The sequence below is a fragment of the Hydra viridissima genome, unplaced genomic scaffold (genome assembly GCF_058129835.1).
Source record: "Hydra viridissima isolate aposymbiotic clone 2 unplaced genomic scaffold, HvirCarnegie_v1 scaffold_5, whole genome shotgun sequence".
Classification (NCBI taxonomy): Eukaryota; Metazoa; Cnidaria; class Hydrozoa; order Anthoathecata; family Hydridae; genus Hydra; species Hydra viridissima.
The window spans coordinates 12,223,967-12,242,351 of NW_028324304.1; the positions used below are offsets into that span (position 1 = coordinate 12,223,967).

General features: G+C 30.2%; 2 protein-coding genes and 2 long non-coding RNA genes across 11 annotated transcripts; 2 read left to right on the forward strand and 2 right to left on the reverse strand.

Annotated features, from left to right (window-relative positions):
- Nucleotides 1–243: 243 nt before the first annotated feature.
- Nucleotides 244–2,909, reverse strand: LOC145189358 (uncharacterized). Of its 7 annotated transcripts, XM_090088246.1 has the most exons (4): nt 2,812–2,903; nt 2,451–2,737; nt 2,215–2,349; nt 244–2,106 (listed from the first exon to the last, which is right to left on the reverse strand). In XM_090088246.1, exons 2-4 carry the CDS (start codon nt 2,659–2,661, stop codon nt 290–292), a joined length of 2,163 nt encoding a protein of 720 aa, XP_089944372.1. In that variant the 5' UTR covers nt 2,662–2,737; nt 2,812–2,903; the 3' UTR covers nt 244–289. The 7 variants fall into 7 exon arrangements, with proteins under 7 accessions (XP_089944372.1, XP_089944370.1, XP_089944371.1 ...); XM_090088244.1 differs by having other exon boundaries at nt 244–2,349; nt 2,828–2,894; XM_090088245.1 differs by having other exon boundaries at nt 2,451–2,882.
- A 208-nt stretch (nt 2,910–3,117) lies between these two features.
- LOC149888739 (uncharacterized) lies at nt 3,118–4,008 on the forward strand. The gene is made up of 2 exons (XR_016452759.1): nt 3,118–3,243; nt 3,532–4,008. It is a non-coding gene; the product is annotated as an uncharacterized LOC149888739 (long non-coding RNA).
- Nucleotides 4,009–8,920: 4,912 nt separating this feature from the next.
- Nucleotides 8,921–14,463, reverse strand: LOC145188931 (uncharacterized). 2 transcript variants are annotated; one of them, XM_090087276.1, is made up of 9 exons: nt 13,519–14,463; nt 11,574–11,831; nt 11,301–11,465; nt 11,082–11,226; nt 10,614–10,876; nt 9,914–10,481; nt 9,683–9,840; nt 9,389–9,584; nt 8,921–9,276 (listed from the first exon to the last, which is right to left on the reverse strand). In XM_090087276.1, exons 1-9 carry the CDS (start codon nt 13,762–13,764, stop codon nt 9,089–9,091), a joined length of 2,187 nt encoding a protein of 728 aa, XP_089943402.1. In that variant the 5' UTR covers nt 13,765–14,463; the 3' UTR covers nt 8,921–9,088. The 2 variants fall into 2 exon arrangements, with proteins under 2 accessions (XP_089943402.1, XP_089943403.1); XM_090087277.1 differs by having other exon boundaries at nt 13,754–13,977.
- A 61-nt stretch (nt 14,464–14,524) lies between these two features.
- Nucleotides 14,525–16,933, forward strand: LOC149888740 (uncharacterized). The gene is made up of 3 exons (XR_016452461.1): nt 14,525–14,632; nt 15,082–15,167; nt 16,644–16,933. It is a non-coding gene; the product is annotated as an uncharacterized LOC149888740 (long non-coding RNA).
- Nucleotides 16,934–18,385: the final 1,452 nt, after the last annotated feature.

Here is an 18,385-nt window from a genome sequence, read left to right on the forward strand (position 1 = left end):
GCGAGGAGCATATTTTAAATTTGACTATTGGTAATTAAAATGTAAAATGATCAATTTATAGCACTACTTCGTTTATACATTTTACAACTTAAAATCTTAATTTAAAAATCGTATCCTTTCCCCTTTTAAGATAAAATGGATTCGTCTCTGCACAAAGAAATAGAAGGTTAATCAGGATTCATTTTTTATCCCCTACGTTAACCATATTTACCATAAGTTTAAACCATATTTATGACATACTTGTGACATATTTATAACATATATTTTTTTAAACAATTTGATTATTGCTTTAAACATAACTCATTTTAGTTGATTCAAATGCATCTGCCATCTCATCGTTGATATCATTTTTTAGCTTTACATGGATTAAGTAACATATCTTCTTTTTGTGAATCTGATCTGTAGTTACTTCGCAGCCTACCTGACTAAAATGCGAAGCCATTGTGCGGAACAACAAGTCAAAATAGACACTCATATCAAAATTAACGTTTGCTCGAATATGGAAGATCTCCTCTTTGGAAAGAATCATTTTATTTCTAATATAATCATACAAGTCATCAAGTTTTAATCTTGCGTTTAAAGATTCTTTCAAATCTTGAGTCACTATTGTTACCATAAAGTTTTCGATACTATCATCCAGTATCGTCAATCCACTTTCATGATTTTGAAATGCTATAGCAATTTTGACAAGATCCTTATTATACTGCTGCAGTTCGGTGTCTCTGATGGTTGAATCCGTTTTATTGCGTGATAAAAATGAACTGACACTTGAAGAATCATTATCGAGAATAGCATCTTTAAATTCACTGGTGGCGCCACCTGAGCTGTTGAATTTCGTTTTTGTCTGATTTCTCGGTGACTCATGCATTTCAGGTTGTTTATTTCGAAGGTCTTTCCTTTTGCTATCACATGAAAAAGATTTACTTGTATTCAATTTGACAGTATTACTTCTATTTATTGACGAAATTGTCGGGGCGTTAAAAGAAGTTGATTTTGAAACAGTACCAGAATTGCTTCGTTTTACTGGTTTTATTTGTTTTTCCAAATTTTCATGAGAAATTTGTTTTTTTTCAACTTCAATATTAGAGAAAAATTCTTCTTTCGTCGTTTTTCTATTTTTGTCAAAATTTAAGTAACTGACTCCTGAGTTCTTATTAAAAGATGAACGAGTATTTGCAGGATTAACTCTCACATCCGTTGCGCTCAAGCTGGATGATCGACTAGCAATCCCCCTTTCAAATGGAAAGTTTGATCTTATATCAAAATTGCTACCTCTAATTGAACGATTGTTTGAGGAATTTTCCAAATATATTTCTTTTCGACCTGACTTCGTTACAAATGCTTCCGTTGAAGTGATTGAAGTGGTTGTTCCGTTAACCTGCTTCATCCGGCAAACATGGTTCGGAGATACTTCGTCATGTTTATTAGAATTTGATTCAAACTTATCTTTTACTGAACTAGTAACCAGTTTTTCTGAGATGCGAGAGAAGGAATGATTTCTTTTTAATGAAGATAGTTTTGGTGAATTTTGATTCTTGCTGTCGTCATACTTTTTTGGTGAATCTTGATTCTTGCTATCGTCATAGTTTTTTGGTGAATCTTGATTCTTGCTGTCGATACTCTTTTTTTGATCATTTGCACTGGAAGATTTCTTTGTAAAAGATGTGGTCATACGTCTTAAAAAACCTATTTTGGTTCTGTTATTAAGTGATTCCGTACTTTTATTAATATCTAAGCTAGATAAATCTTTTAGCATATTTTCCTTGTTTTCCTGATGACGTTTTTGCTGAATGGAGGTTTGTTTGTTATCGTTAAAAAAAAGTTCATCATCGGACTGCTCAGAAACAACATTTACGTCTTGATTGGATTGTTTAACCACGGTTTTATTGTCATACTCGTTATCTTTTATGCTAGTTCTACTCATTTTGTTGAATTTTTTATCTGTTTTTTTATCGTTCGCTTCTTTGTAGGCTTCTATTTGTTTTAATTCTTCATTGTCATCTTCATCATCATTACCATCATCATCATCATGAACTGGATTAGTATTCAAAATGTTAGCATCCCTCAACGCCTTTATCCACGCATGCGCTTCAGCGTTTGTTTTTTCTAAATAAGATTTCAATACTGGTTCAGTTGTCACTCGAACCAACTCCTCTTTAATAATATCATTAGAGCAATTCTCTAAGTTTACAAAAATAATTGAGTGAGCCGCACTTTGGCGCGTTATAACTTTTTGAAAACTTGATTGCACTATGTTTGTGATTTGTCTTTCAGAAATAACTCTTCGATCCTTGATGATTTCATAATCAAGAAGGAAATCTACAATATCAGCATAAACAGTAACATCCCCTAAAAACGTTAAGAAATATTTTTAAATAACTTTATTTTAGGTTTTCTTGAAAACATGCTCCGAGCTGTAACTACAAGCGACCTACGGAACAACGACTTACCTACGGAATATCTAAAACCTAGCTTAAGAGCTTGCTGTAGTTGAGTATCTAATTTAGTTGTTCTAGTGGAGCCAAGCGGATCGTCTTCGTTTTGTTTTTGGATTCCATTTGACATCAAGATGTCATAGCGTTCAATATTACCGAATCTTACTCGACGATCTGGCGATGTTGAGCGCCGACCGCTAACTAATATTGAACCATTTGTTGACATCTGTTGAGATCTGTCAAATTTATTTTATTGTTCGTACTCAATTTGCTTTCTTCAAATTATCTTAAAATTTTTAAAACTAAAAGAAATAGAAAAGGTTGGACAATCATTCTACAGTTTAATGAAATACTATAAAAAGTCAAATAAAGTTACATCCGAAAGAATGTACGTGTTTCTAGCCCGACCATTCTACTTCCTCTTCGCTCTATTTGTGTGTCGCAAAGTTCTTGCAATTCATGAAAAACTTTTATGAATTCAATACTATTAAATTTATAATTTTTGTGAAAATTAAAATTTAATGGTTCATTCATCATTCGTGAGTAATGTGAACAAAATAAGTTCATTTTTAATAACGTCATATAACGGCGCTAAATAACGTTTCAAAAACTCCATCTTAACAAAAAGATAAAAAGGATTGAATCAGAGTAAATTATTCTGACCATTTGCGGTTTACAAAATTATGAATCAAAAATATCATTTAAAAACTCTTTTCTGTTTTAAAATCTGAGCATAGTTAAACGATATCTATGATGATCTAAGAAGATTAAAGAATATCTTATATCATAATTTTTTACTTACCAAAAGGTTGGTATGGTAAAAAACCTCAAAAAAGTAAAAATTAAAAAAATGTTAAAATATTTTCATTTGAACTTTTTCAATTACAATGTTCAAATAAAAATATTTTAATATTTTTTTCAATTTAAGTATTATTTAAATTTAGCCCAATTTTTTTTTGGACTATTTTTTTATTCTTATTGTGAACTTCATGTTTTCTTCTTATCTTCTAACTAGTCCTTTTTTCTTCTCATGAGAGCTTCTGCAGTATCTTCTGTAAACTAAAGTATCTATTCATATATGTATTTTTATTTCTAGAGTACTTATATTTGAAGAAAACACGTCCAGCTTATTACTTAACATCAATAAGTTGAGTATTGACAGAATGTAGAAGTTTATTGATTTGACTTGGATGGATGGCAAGAGAGGTTTTAAAAAGTAGCTTATAAACTAAATCGTTCCGGTGAATGGGACCAATTTATTAGCATCAGAATTTATCACCGAAGTTCTTCGTGATCTCCAACTTGGATGCTCTTTTCCTTTTCCTCAAGTCTCGACTAACTTCTTTTACGCCAATGAATTTTATAAGTAAAAAGTGTACGTTAAATAGAATGCTCACTGGGCAAATAAAGTGTTAAAAACTAATTGACATCATTCAAAATATGGCGCATTTATTAATAGTTATGCTTTTTACGCTAGTTTTCAATTTTATTCCTTTAGAAAGATGTTAACATGTTGAGTCGAATGATTTTATCTCCTCTGTCAATATTTTGACAATATATTTTGTCAAAACCATTGCATGATTATATTATACAATCCCGATTGGGAGCAATCAAATTGAAGAGCAACTTGCCTGGATGAAACTGATTATATATTTTCATCCAGGCAAGTCATTCATTCTCTCGTTCGTTATTTAACAACACAACTAGTACCCTCGTATCCAGGTTCATTTCAATACTTAGGACTATGTTAGCAATTGTTTTTGATTGACTTTTTCTGCTTTAAAATGGTGAAACTGCCAAAATTTTCCAAATAAATACCGAATAAAATTCTCTTCCATTTTGTCCCTTCCATTTTATCCCTTCCATTTTGCCCCTTCTATTTTGTCCCTTTCATTTTAAGGAGATTTTAATGCAAGTTTAGTAAAAATATGTTTCGGAACAAAAACACGGTTTAAAAGAAAAGTTGTTTTGATGGCAGTTTATAAAAAAAAGCGGATGACCATTGTTCAAAAACAAAACATAAGAGCCATCAGCCATTAGTTATATTTTTATGGCAGATAAACAGTGATTCTCTTAATGCAGGAATTCCTCTTGAATGTTTAAAACGTAGTTACTTTGTATCACTATATATTTTCTCTTATATCCATACTCTCTATAAGTCACTATATATTTTCTCTTATATCCATACTCTCTATAAGTCTCTATATATTTTCTCTTATAGCCATACTATCAAGGAAAAATCGTGTTTTTAAAAAAACTGCAGTTTTGTAAAAACGAATGTTCCTTTGAAAGTATGGATATAAGAGAAAAAATAGCGCAACGCTTTTTAGATTCCCGATTTTTTCAAGCCAAAAAAAATTGTGTAATTTTTGGTACGTTTTAAAACCTCCTTTTTTGTGGATTCTCTTTCTTTTATTTTTATTTTACTTTTTCACTTTTTAAATAGAAAAACATCAAAAATGATTTATAAATCGATAAAGAAATTTTGTGAGAGATAACAAAATCTTGTGGGTAACATAATTATTGCGAATTTTAATTGGATGGTTACTTTTTTCTGCCTACTCAAAAGAAAAAAATCAGTGAATATTTAGGATAATGTCAAAAATATCAAAACGTTGAATTTGTAAATATTTCAAATGTTTCAAATGAATAAAACTTTCATTTTAATTTTAACAAAGTAATCAGGTAACCAATAAAATTCACAGAATAAATTGAACGGAAATTCGGCGTTTTTCGATATTTTAAATGAAAAAGTGGTATTCGATGAAGAAGTAGTATTCGGTTGGTTAAACGGGAATAGAATGGTTTGGCAAGGGACCAAACCTCATAATTAAGAATTTTTAATGTTTTTCAAAGTTGTATAACAAAAAACGTTTTTAGTTTGATCTTTTTCTATAAATTTGTATGAATAACTATCATTTAATAACTTATATCTTAACTATTCTGATTGTTTGGTGATGGTCTGTTGGGCGCCATCATTTGAATGGAAGTTGTCTACTTACTATTTAAAAACTAATGAAACCACAACCCAACGTTTATTTTCATTTTTATATCAAATGGATAATGACACCTTCATTCACGTAATGCTATTATGACACGAAGACGTTTGCTGTTGCTAGCAATGTGGAATAACAATCTGATATATGCAATGAGAAAGTACTTAATACAGGCTATAGCTTAAATATTATCGGTATAAAATATTAAATACTAAAAATGGCACAAAACTATGCAGTTAAAGTTTCTCTTGTTTTAATGATAATTTGAAAACACGAGACACGACACAATTTATCTTTGCATCAAAAATTATTGCAATATAACTCGTGTTTCTGCTCTTTTTAATACGTTTTTTTTTTTGTCTTGCAAAAGATTGGTTTCAACATTATCCGTATTTATCCGTATAAAAAAGTAAATTTTTCGCGATTAAGCGGATTTGTCCTATGTTTTGAACTTATCAAAATAATACAACTAAAAAAAAAAAAAAAAAAATGAAAACACACAGGAGCCTGGAACCTGAGCATAGAAAAACTTAAATGGTAAGAGAATAAGCTCGAATTGTGACTGACTTGTGTTCAGTTTCATCAAAAGTAACATTGTATTGAAAATGTTTCCAAAAAATTTAAAATTTAAAGCTTTAATCTATGAAAGGTTTTTTTGTGTTAAAGACTTGTTAACTAAGCATAACAAACTGTAGGCGCATCATCTTTTTTCCACTGTCACAATTTTTTACCACTATTTGTAAGCCATTTACTTTTTCTGAGGTTGTGATAAAAACAAACAAACATGCTAAACACTTTTAATAAAATATTTAAAAAATACTCAAAGCGTCATACTTTTTCATAAGTTTTAACATAAACAATTTAAAAAAAAATTTTGATTTGTTATGAGATTAAACATTTAGTTAAAAAAAAATTGGAAAAAATTTTTTTTCCTCCGTATTAACTCACCGCCGAGCTGATAAAAACCTGGCCGTAGGGGACAGTTAAAACATATTCAAATTCATTTAAACTTCAGCATAGCCATAGCCAAACCTGACGTGAATTAGTGTAAATATGTGAAATAAGTTTAAGTTTAAGCCTTTAAGTTTGCCTTGACATAACCACCCCTAGGACAAGATAGAAATATTTCTATAGAAGCGCAGTACTAATTTATTCAACAGGTTAAAGAAAGATATAAAATATAATTGCATACTCAAAGTGAACCATTTACTGGTTACTGGTTTACTGGTTACTGGTTACGAAGTAACTTACTGGCTACAATTTACTGACTTAATGAATGACTAATTTACTTTCATTTTGACCTATTTTATTCATATATTTTAATTATATATTTTATTTATATATTTTCTTTATATATTTTCTGTATATATTTTCTTTATATATTTTATTTATACATTTTCTTTATATATTTTCTTTATATATTTTATTTATATATTTTCTTTATATATTTTATTTATACATTTTCTTTATATATTTTCTTTATATATTTTATTTATATATTTTATTTATATATTTTATTTATATATTTTATTTATATATTTTATTTATATATTTTATTTATATATTTTATTTATATATTTTATTTATATATTTTATTTATATATTTTATTTATATATTTTATTTATATATTTTATTTATATATTTTATTTATATATTTTATTTATATATTTTATTTATATATTTTATTTATATATTTTATTTATATATTTTATTTATATATTTTATTTATATATTTTATTTATATATTTTATTTATATATTTTATTTATATATTTTATTTATATATTTTATTTATATATTTTATTTATATATTTTATTTATATATTTTATTTATATATTTTATTTATATATTTTATTTATATATTTTATTTATATATTTTATTTATATATTTTATTTATATATTTTATTTATATATTTTATTTATATATTTTATTTATATATTTTATTTATATATTTTATTTATATATTTTATTTATATATTTTATTTATATATTTTATTTATATATTTTATTTATATATTTTATTTATATATTTTATTTATATATTTTATTTATATATTTTATTTATATATTTTATTTATATATTTTATTTATATATTTTATTTATATATTTTATTTATATATTTTATTTATATATTTTATTTATATATTTTATTTATATATTTTATTTATATATTTTATTTATATATTTTATTTATATATTTTATTTATATATTTTATTTATATATTTTAGTTTAAGTTAAATTTTCACTTATTTTTTTTGTTTTCAAATATATTTTTACGTAAACCAGTTAGCACTTAAACACCTGATATTTTATCAGAGCACTTTTCTACAAGTCAAATAAACTGTAAGTAATTTTTTTTATATTATTAATATATTAGTATTCAAAATTACATAAATCTAAAATTTACCTACGTATTTACCTAACTTTCTTTTCTAGAAAAGAAAATGTCATATATGAAGAACAGGGAAGATATTGAAAAAATTCTGATACTTAGAGAAAAAACTTGACAGCATACAAAAAGGAAGGTACCAAAAAGGACAATTTTAGCAACACCCAAATAATGTCTATAAGAATGCCCAATGAGTGATAGTAGTACAAACTACAAACATACTTGTTAACAACTGTTTTCTTTGCATAATATTGAACATACCAGCGGTTACAGTCAGCGAAAAATAAGGGGCCTCGGGCAGAAGGGGGCACCGATGTGGGTTTGTGCCTTGGGCACTAAAAAGGCTTAATCCGGCCCTGTTTTCCCCTAATTTCAAAGTTGAGCTTAAAAGTTTTTAGATTGACATTTTTAGATTTTAGATTTAAACATAAATTGAACTTTAGAAGGCTTTTCTTTTTTAGCAATTAAAGCAAACTTTAAGCATTGCTATAGAACAAAAAAAATAGATATTTGGAAATGGAAGGATAAGAGGATGTGAGCGAAAAGAATTTTTAGAGGTGGATAAAAACATAACTAAGTGTGATCATTGCGAACTGAAGATCAGTAGAAAAATGGAGCGTGTTCATGCATCTAATGAAATGCAAGACAAGTGTTCCCTATAGGTAATTTTTTCTTGTTCTCTGCAGACGAGCCTTTTTCTATTTTATCACGGTCAGTTGTAAAGAAGAAGTCGCATTTTTTCATCTTAAAGATGGTCAGTTGTAACGAAAAAATTGTGATTTTTTTTTATTTTAGCTCATACTTCTCAAAATGAGAGTTTATCTAGTTTTGTGAATTTTTGATATCCCTGCGCCCCTACCTGATAGTGTTTCCTATTTCAACCTCCATTGAAAGAGCATTTGGATTTGTCTGATCAAAGATCAGGAATCGGTCAGATTCGGAGAAAATAATGAAGCTGTCAAAGATATATTAGGTCTCCATAATCCCTCATAAATAGATGAACATTGGAGGGTTTTTTGGAGTTTTTTAAATGGGCTTTTCTAGTGCCCCTGATTGCAATCATTATCAGTATAAAAAGAAATTTAAACTCACTTATTAAAAATTGTGATCTGTGATCTTTTTGTATTAATATTGTATTAATTTAAATTGAATTGTGTATTTATATACAAATGTCGATTGATTTGCGATAAAAAATTGTCGCAAAAATGAAAAGAGCGATTTAACTTCATCACCTCGGAATTGTTCATTTTGTCTTGACAGATCTTATTTTTTCTCCTCTCTTTTTCTTTCTTTCTTTTTTCTTTTTGGTAATAAATTTCTTCTGTTCAAAATTGCGCATGCGCATATAACAAGAATTTGAAGCCCAATTATAATTGCGAGAGTGGCAGTGACAATAATGTTCATTGTTGACTTTGTGATTGGGGAATCTTCTGTGACTTCTATGCTTGCACCTATTGTAACAGTTTAGTAATTTAAATGTAATTATAACTTTGCATACTAAATAAGTAAATTTTTCAGCAAACATAAAAATATCAAAACAATTTGAAAAAAATAAATTCGTACATTTTCTTTCTTTGTAAAAATTAATATCTCTGCTTCGATCATTGTAAAAGTTGTTGCAGACGGGAAATCCAGGTGGAGGGACAATCTCTTTTTCAGGAGCTTCGTTAAATACCATCCCCATTCCCTCGAGCGCATGCACCTCAATATGACAGTGGAGAAACCATTTTCCAGGGTTTGTTGATTTTAAGCGTAAAACCTATTGAAAATCTTTCTTAAATTAATTTTTTGAACTTTATTATAAAATTAAAAATGTTAAAACTTGAAGATTTTAAAGTTATTAAAAGAAACATTTACAGCGTATCCACCGGTAGGAATAATAATGGTATCTTTTCGGATAGGATTGACCAAGTTTAAACCAGGAACGTTTCCGTTTTCCCAAGTTGGATCTTTCCATTTTGGGTAGTTGCAAAATCTAAGCTTAGTATTTGCGCAATATATATCAGGTGACTCCCCTAAAACATTCAAATATTGAATTCAGCCAGATTAAAAATAAAGCTTTTTTCTGCATTAAGACTATGCTTTTACCTATTATACGCCCTGTCTTTTTATCTTGGGGCGGATATTCCATTTTTAGTAAATAAAAGCTGTGCCCATGCAAGTGAATAGGGTGTGCCCAACCCGAACCAGATCCCACATTCAGCCACACCATTTGAATTGTTTTATTGTAGGGGACTGTTATCTGGTAATGGCAATGGCAAATTTTATCTTCTCCGCAATCCTTTTTGTCGCAATCGTAATCACTTTCCATTTGTTCGTTTTGAAACAAAGAGTTTACACCAGGATTTTCAAATTTTCTACCGTTAACAGCTCCAGGTGTAAATTTTTCAATACCATCTCCCGGGAAAGCAAAGTTAAGAAAAAATTCAAGTGAATCGTCTTCCATTTTGGGAGGTTGATCTTGTTTTGTTTTTGCCTTCATCTCGCTCATTTTTATGCATTGAGTGTGCGCTCCAACAGGAAAAATAGAAAAAGGGCAGTTGAGAACAACACACGGCCTGTAGGAGAAACAATTTTGTCGATTACTAGTGGGTTCTACCTCTAAAGAACCTTCGTAGTGCAACACAGCTTCAATAGTGTGGTCTTTTACACCTACCTAATTGATAAAATAATCTTTAAACTTTTATACTAAAAACTAATTATTATGAATCTAATTGAAATCAAGCACATAGATAATAAAACAGGTTTCTTTTTCATTTTTGGAGTTGAAGTTACAAAACTTATTTACCTCAAGACTGTCGGCTCGTATCCAGTAATTTCCGTAAGGCTGATCTGCAGTGAGTATAAAATCATATCTCTCACCCGGATTGATTATAAAAGATTCTACAATCCATGGTTCGATATCGTAGCCATCAGAAGAAATGATTTCTAGTGAATGAGCGTCTATTGATATACGCAGAGGGTATATGGATCCAACTCCAATTACTCTAAATCTATATTTTTGACCTCTGGTTACGTTAAACCAGGTCAGTGGAGCCATTACTTTCACACCTGAATCAATAAAATTATAATAACTGTTGATTTTGGAAAATAAAACTAAAAAAAAAATTTTCAAAAAATATCATTGTTGTATTTTGTTTTTAAATTAAGATATATACTTTTAAATAGTTGAGTTATTTGCAAACTTAATAACCAGAAAATCTGTAAAGCACTCGAAACTTTGAAAGTAATTGCAATAAATATATCAAAAAAATACCGGTTATTTTATCAATATAACGACCCCTGCCATTAATTAAGCCTGAAACCCATGGGACTGCACTGAAGTTACCTCCATCCAACGTATGGGTTGTTTCATATCTATTTCTTCCTATATAATTGCCATATATCATTTTGATGTAAACCTAAAATTTTTCAGATGTTAAAATTCTAAAATCATAAAAAATTTTTTTTTAGTTATATAATGCAATCCTAATACCTCATCGGAATTCTCATGATGCCAATCTCCGACTGTCATGATCATATCTGTTAGTGGTTGCTCTCCAGGTTTTGGCCTTTCTTTAACAATGAATGGCCCAAATACTCCATTAGTTCGCTGAGCACCTACGTGACTATGATACCAAAAGGTCCCTTTGGGAGAAGCCTGTAAATAGAAGAAGATTGTGATTAAAGTGAAAACAAAAAAGACTTTGATGATTTGAATAATAAATGGTTTATAACAATTTTAAAGTTTAAAAGTTCAAAGTTCTACCTTAAATTCGTGTGTAAACGTTTGTCCAGCTGCAATTGGGCATTGTGTAATATAAGGCATGCCATCAAAATAAGGTGTATCTTTTTGATGCAAACCGTGGAAATGAATTGTAGCTGAGTCGCTTAAAAGCATATTTCGAATGTGGACAGTAACCATTTGCCCAGCATATACCACTATTGGAGGACCTGGTACAGTACCGTTTACTGCTTCTACCATGCGATTTACTCCGTCCACTGTTATTACTTTGTCTATCGGTACCTGAAAATGAAAAGATTGTCATAATTTTGCATTATGTAAGATAAAGAGATTAATGCATTTATACAAAACAAACCAAGAGGCGTGATTTTGAATTTAGCAAAATTTTAGTTTGGACAGTGGGAGACATGGAAAGGGGACGTGGCACAGAGATAGCCGATTTGGGAAATGTAAAAACAAAATTTTGAGTTATATTTACTAGCAAAAGAAATTATGCAAGTTGCTCAAAAGAAGAGATTGCTATTGGATCTAGCAGGGAAAAATATAAAGTCTTGAATGTATAAATAAAAATATATAAAAATATATAAATATATAAAAATATAAAGTCTAATCTCTTGAAGAAAACGATGCTAAGCAATACAATGTTATGTATGAAAAACTTGATCAGTATTTCAAACTCAGAACATCACGTACGAACGTAAAATTTTTAAAAAAATAAACGAAGAGGTGAGTACTGCAAGTTTTATCAATCAATTACGAAAACAAGCTGAACAAGTTTTGTCAATCGTTGCTGGAGCTCTAAAAAATCAATTTTTGTCAGCTTTTCTATAAAACTGAAACAAAATTCGTTCGGTACCGAGGTTTGCATCTCAAGTATAGAGATGCAAACCTCGGTACCGAACGAATTACAGTTATATGATTTTAATGCAATTTATTCCAGAGTAGTTGTGCAATTTATTCCGATGTTTTTCATTCCGTATTGAAAATCACTATAGCTCCAAACACGATGTATTGGACATCCTAACAAAATAAGAAGAGACCTCTGCACTTTCAAAGTGAAGTTTTGAAATCGTATTTTGAAAATGGTAGTATAAAATATGTAAAACTATTACCAAGATGTCCACAGGTTGAAAAATTCACGCAGAAATAACTTCGGTAATAGTTGAAAAAGTGGCTTTCAAAAAATAAACATATAAAAATAAATATATAAAAATAGATATATAAATAAATAGAAAAAAAAAAGATGTCAGAAAGAGTCAAAGAAGTTAATATAGATTTTGACACATAAGTGAGAGAAAATATTAACATTGGGATACAGTCTTTGTTAAACGCTATAAACGTGGGAGGAGCCTAGACTCAAAGTATTTAAACAAAAATGTCTGCAGTTAAAAGCAGGAAGCAAGATTATTTTAGTAGATGAAGAAGGAAACGAGTTTGCGAGAAATATATTGTTTATAAAGAAGTTGTAAAACCTAAAAATAAATCCAAGAAGCCTGAAATACTCATTAAAAAGAATAAAGAAAACAAAGATTAATTGAAAATCTTCAATGGAATCGTAAATCAGTAAAATTCTAATGCAAAAGATCAGAGCATTTTGATTGATGGTGTCAATTGATATCTTTCTAAACGGGAAACTGTTAAGTATGACACTTATGAGTCACGTAAGATTTGTAATATACAATTACAAACGTGAAAAAAGTTCAGTTCAGTTGGACTTTTTTTAGATTTAATGATAAGTTCTTTTACAATAAATACACGAATGAATTATTACTTTGTAAAATTTTTTCGTATTTTATAAAGTTAACAAAATGTTGCCTGACCTTGAAAGTAAATCATTAAATATGCTCAATAATTCTCCTAGAACATAATTACAGCTTCCGTGGTTTGTGATAATCATGAGTTTCAACGATTATTATTGCCACATATAATGTCTTTACTGTCAACTTTTTAAAAATTGACAAAAACCTACCTCCGTCGTGTAGTTTGAATGGTGTTCATTGTATAGATATAACTTTCCATTATGAGCATATACAAGATTCTTTTCAAAAATCATAGTTAGCTTTTCTTGAATAACCAACCAGAAAGCGCATTTTTTTTGATCAGGAGGGCACTCCTTGTAATTGAAACCATCTGGATGTAAGTTTGCAAATGTGGCGGCAAAAAAAGCTAAGTTTATAAACAATTTTTTTCTGTCAAATTTATACCTGGCAATCATATTGATATAACGAGAAAGCCTAAGATAATTAGCTCGTCATTCTTTATCTCTTCACCTTTATAAATATATCTCTGACTTCTTTTGTGTATACACGTCACAAATATTGAGGTTACATTAACTATAGAGTTTTTTATGAGATTGGAAAACAATAAAAAAAAATTTATATTTCAAATTGTTAGCAAGAAGTTTTGAAAATATCCTCTTTTTTGCTTTAAAGCAGGTTTCAAAATATACTCCACGCATGAGCGATTAAAAGCACATTGTCAGTAGAAAAGATAGCGATATTTGAAAGATCTTTAATCTAAAATTTCTTCTGCTCTTTTTTGTGCAGCATGAATTTTTACTTTATATTGTTCTGTTGGGCATGTATTGCAACTTTTTACATTCCGCCGTTCTGTTGGGCACGTATTCCGGTTTTTATTCGAACAACCAAAAGTACTAGACAGCCGAAACACAAGGTTTAAAACTGTTTTCACAGCAACGACATGAAACTCAATTGTATGTACACCGATAAAAAAAATAATAGCTTGATTAGTAATGCTCGCGACAATTCTGTAACTACTTTATGATTTTTGTTAACAAGTCGATAACAGAGACAATTGTTAATCAAAAGATAACTGGCAAAACCTGTTTTAGAGAACCATGACTCACAGGTTGAAATAAAAACGCTAAACGAATTTGAAGATAAAGCTCATTGTCTGAGCTAAAACAACACTTGATTTAACACCTGCGGGACACATATAGAAAGAAGAGTAGTGAGTAACGATTTAAATAATAAGGTATCTAAACTTTAACTTGTCTATAAAAAACGTTGGTTGTCAATTTAAAAGAAGCATTTTTAAAAACGTCTAAAAGAGAAATAAAAAATGTGCGTCTTTTAGATTTATTTTCGTAGTTGTATTCAAACGTTTTCATTTAACAACTGTTATTAATAACAGTTGTTAATAACTGTTACTAATATTAAATTTATAAAATAAAATTAGTCGTAAACTTTTATTACTAACTTTTTTTTATGAATATGAAGTTAACAATAGTTAATAGGCCGGGTGAATAAAAATGAGCAATTGCTTTTACTCAGTAATTGGTCAGCTTTACATGAATAAAAACTTCAACAACTTTTATTTAGTTTTTATTCACGTAAAGTTGATCAGTTACTGAGTAAATTGCTTAAGTTTACGTGAATAAAAATATGAGAAAAACTCCTAAAGTTTTTATTCACGTAAAGCTGACCAATTACTGAGTAAAAGCAATAGCTCATTTTTATTCACCCGGCCTAATGAGTTGGGTTGGTGCAAAAGTTCTCTTTGATTTTTTTAGTATGCTTTTTCAGAATGATTAGTACATAAGGTACTCACAGATGATGACCAAGGATGATGTTGATAAGCATGAGGTCAGAGGCCAAGGTAAATTTCAGTTGATTGATTTGAAAGAGTGTTCAGATTTTGATGGTTCTCCTATACATATCCAGTATGTTCACCTTATTTACCCCAGTTTTTTGCTGGTTCCTTGATAGAAAATTTAATGCTGTTGAGTCAAATACGTTTATGATGATCTTTAGAGAAATCTGTCTTCTATCAATACCAACACGTGCAACAGAAGGAGCACACTTCATTTACTGGTATAGATATGCCAGTAAAATAAACAAAATTTTTTTCAAAAAATTTTTTACCACTCTTGAGTTAACATTTTTTTACTTCTTACTTGCCTTACAGGTAATCTGTGTCTGCACACTTTAAAAGGAGGAGCCTTTCCTCTTATTGCAAGTTTTATGTTCGTGTAGCCACCAGGATCAAATAAGTTTTTTGCACTTGAGAAACAACTCTGTTAGCTACTTTGGGATTCTTAGAATAAATTAATACACGAGGGTTTTTAAAGGTTGTTTATTTGTTGCAAGGTTGAAAAATACTGGGACCAACTATTTAACAGAGTTCTGAGCAACTAGTTCCTTCTTTCTAATGGAATTTTCTCAGCGTCTTTTTATAGGTGAAATGAGAAAGGTTTTACTTACGGTTACTTTCTGGTAGCCTGGTTCTAGGCGGGAAATAACATTGGAACAGTTATCTTCTTTTCGATTAATTTTTTCAACTCTTTAAATGGTTTACTCCATTCAACCAGGAGGTCTCTACAGATTTACCTTTCTGTTTAAAGAAAAATTGCGTCTTGCAGCTTCCACAAATTTGATTGGATGAGAGATTGCATTCAAACTGAATCCAAATTCCACAAATTCTTTTACTTGTTAAATCAATTAACTGTTCTTCTCCAAAAACTTCGATTTGAAGTTTTTTTCTTTGGAAAAGAACAGTTAATACCCGCCATATTTAATACCCGTATTTACCCGCCATGGCATAGATATTTTTTGTCATTTCAAAAAAATGATAATTTATTCCATCAAAATGATGATAATTTAATTTAATGATATTATGAATATTTTTCAAAAAAATTAAACATATCAGAAGGCGTAGGTGTCATAACATCGACCCCTGTCGTCGAACATTTTCGCGATTAAAAAATTACAAAGTATCTTCCTAATTATAAAAGAGTATCATAAATTCTTAATTACGTCACAAAATGATTTTACAAATTTAGCATTGATTTCAATCTTTTTTCGAGAAGTATGAAAAAGTTTGCATAAATAAACGAACGTATTTGTTTCATAAGATTAAAGAAGGGAATTTACAAAACTCTACGTGGGCAAAAAGATTTTTTTAGATATTCAAAATAATGATTTTTGAAATAACGATATTCAAAATAATGATTTTTGAAATAACGGTTTAAAGATGTAACGTAAGATGTATTTTTCTATACATATGAATAAGTGTATGAACATGTTTATTATCACTTTTAATACAAATTGTTTACTTGTATTTAATTGTATTTAGCCTGGCGTTTGAATGCTGCATCGGGTTCATCGCGCTGCAAATTCCAGCAGTAATCTGCAAGCATGGCGGGGCTCCACTTTCCCTTGTATCTGATTTCCATTGTGGCAATACACTGATGAAAGCGCTCGCCATTTTCATTATATACATCTCCATTGACAGAGAAGAAGGAAAGATGGGAATGAAGAAAGTGGAGCTTCAGCGACATGTTACAACCCAGTTGTTGATAGGATGCAATTAATCTGTCTACCAAATAAGCGTAATTTGGTGCGATATGTTTTCCAAGAAATCCCTGGCACACCCGTTTGAATGCATCCCATGCTGCAAGTTCATATTGATCCATCGTTCCCGAAACTGTTTCATCCAGCATCAGTTCTCGTATTTGGGGCCCCACCAAAATGCCCTCTTTAATTTTGGCGTCACTGATTTTAGGAAATTTGGTCTGCAAATACTGAAATGCTGGTTTGTCGTGATCTAACGCCTTTACAAACTGTTTGATGATTCCAAGCTTGATGTGAAGATTGGGCAAGATGATCTTCTCTTTATCCACAAGAGGTTCATGAAATGACGTTATGGGAACCAACCTCAAATGTTTCTCGTTGTGGCCAACATTTCCTCATATAATGTTCTGATTTCATCCTGCTATCCCATTTGCAGAGGAAACACATGTACTTAGTAAAACCAGCCTGCAATCCATTTAGTATAGCAACAACTTTCAAATCTGCACATATGGACCATCTGTTATCTCTGTATTTAATTCTGTCCAGAATAAGTGATATATTCACATAGCTTTCCCTCAGGGTTACCGAATGCGCTATGGGAATGGAAGGCAGCACATTTCCAGTATGCAGTAATACTGCCTTAATACTATAAAGTGATGCGTCAATAAAAAAATTCCACATAGATGAATCGTATTGTATTCCTAGATCATCAAACAATCCACTGATGTCATTACAGAAGCAAAGTTCTTCATCCATAGAGAAGTATTGCTGCAGTTCCCGTGATCGCTTTCTAAATGACGACACTCTTGCATCACCAGCCAACAGATGCCACTCCTGGAGACGTGAAGCCAGCAATTCACTCTGTTGCTATGTTAAATACAAATCTCGAAAGAGATCTTTTAGGTCAGATCCTGTTATGAAGTGGGGTTTACGCTCTGTATCTTCTGGCAACTCGTAACTATCATTGTCATCAGTATCCTCGTCTGAATCAGAACTGTCCGTGTTTGGGATTTCCGATGGAGGTTCAGGAACAGGGAGTTCAGCCGAATGAGGAACAGGACGAATAGCTGAAGGTAGATTTGGGTACACTATAGCTTTTTTACCCTTAGAATTGCGACCTGATATGTTAACAGAACAGAAATAGCAATCTGAACAATGATTTTGGGGTTCACGCCACACCATTGGCACCCCAAATGTTGGTCCTCCACCAGTCCTGTTCGGCCTCAACGATAAGGAACTAGCGCACCTCACACAGCATGCATGAGGCGCCCAGTTCTTATCCTGGTCGCCGACTTTGCAACCAAAGTATAGTTCATACAGTTTTTTCACATGTGGTATCAATCTTCGTCTGCATCTCTTTAAAGTCAGTTCGCCACAAATGTAGCAAAAGTTGTCGGCTTGAATTTTACAAGTTCAGGGCATTTCTTGTTTCAATATACACTGTATTATATCTATATATTACTTGGCTAACTGTAGTTTATCTAAAATAAAACAGACTTACATTTAGCTTAATACAAGGTTAAA

What these genes read in the sequence shown, in the direction of transcription:
- LOC145188931 (XM_090087276.1), bottom strand. Translation starts at nt 13,764, where the DNA reads ATGATTGCCAGGTATAAATTTGACAGAAAAAAATTGTTTATAAACTTA. An exon ending in TTATATTGATAAAATAACCG is followed by an intron (nt 10,877 to 11,081) that starts GTATTTTTTTGA and finishes TTATTGATTCAG; the next exon opens with GTGTGAAAGTAATGGCTCCA. An exon ending in AAAGACAGGGCGTATAATAG is followed by an intron (nt 9,841 to 9,913) that starts GTAAAAGCATAG and finishes TGAATGTTTTAG; the next exon opens with GGGAGTCACCTGATATATAT.
- LOC145189358 (XM_080065971.2), bottom strand. Translation starts at nt 2,661, where the DNA reads ATGTCAACAAATGGTTCAATATTAGTTAGCGGTCGGCGCTCAACATCG. An exon ending in AGGTTTTAGATATTCCGTAG is followed by an intron (nt 2,350 to 2,450) that starts GTAAGTCGTTGT and finishes TAACGTTTTTAG; the next exon opens with GGGATGTTACTGTTTATGCT.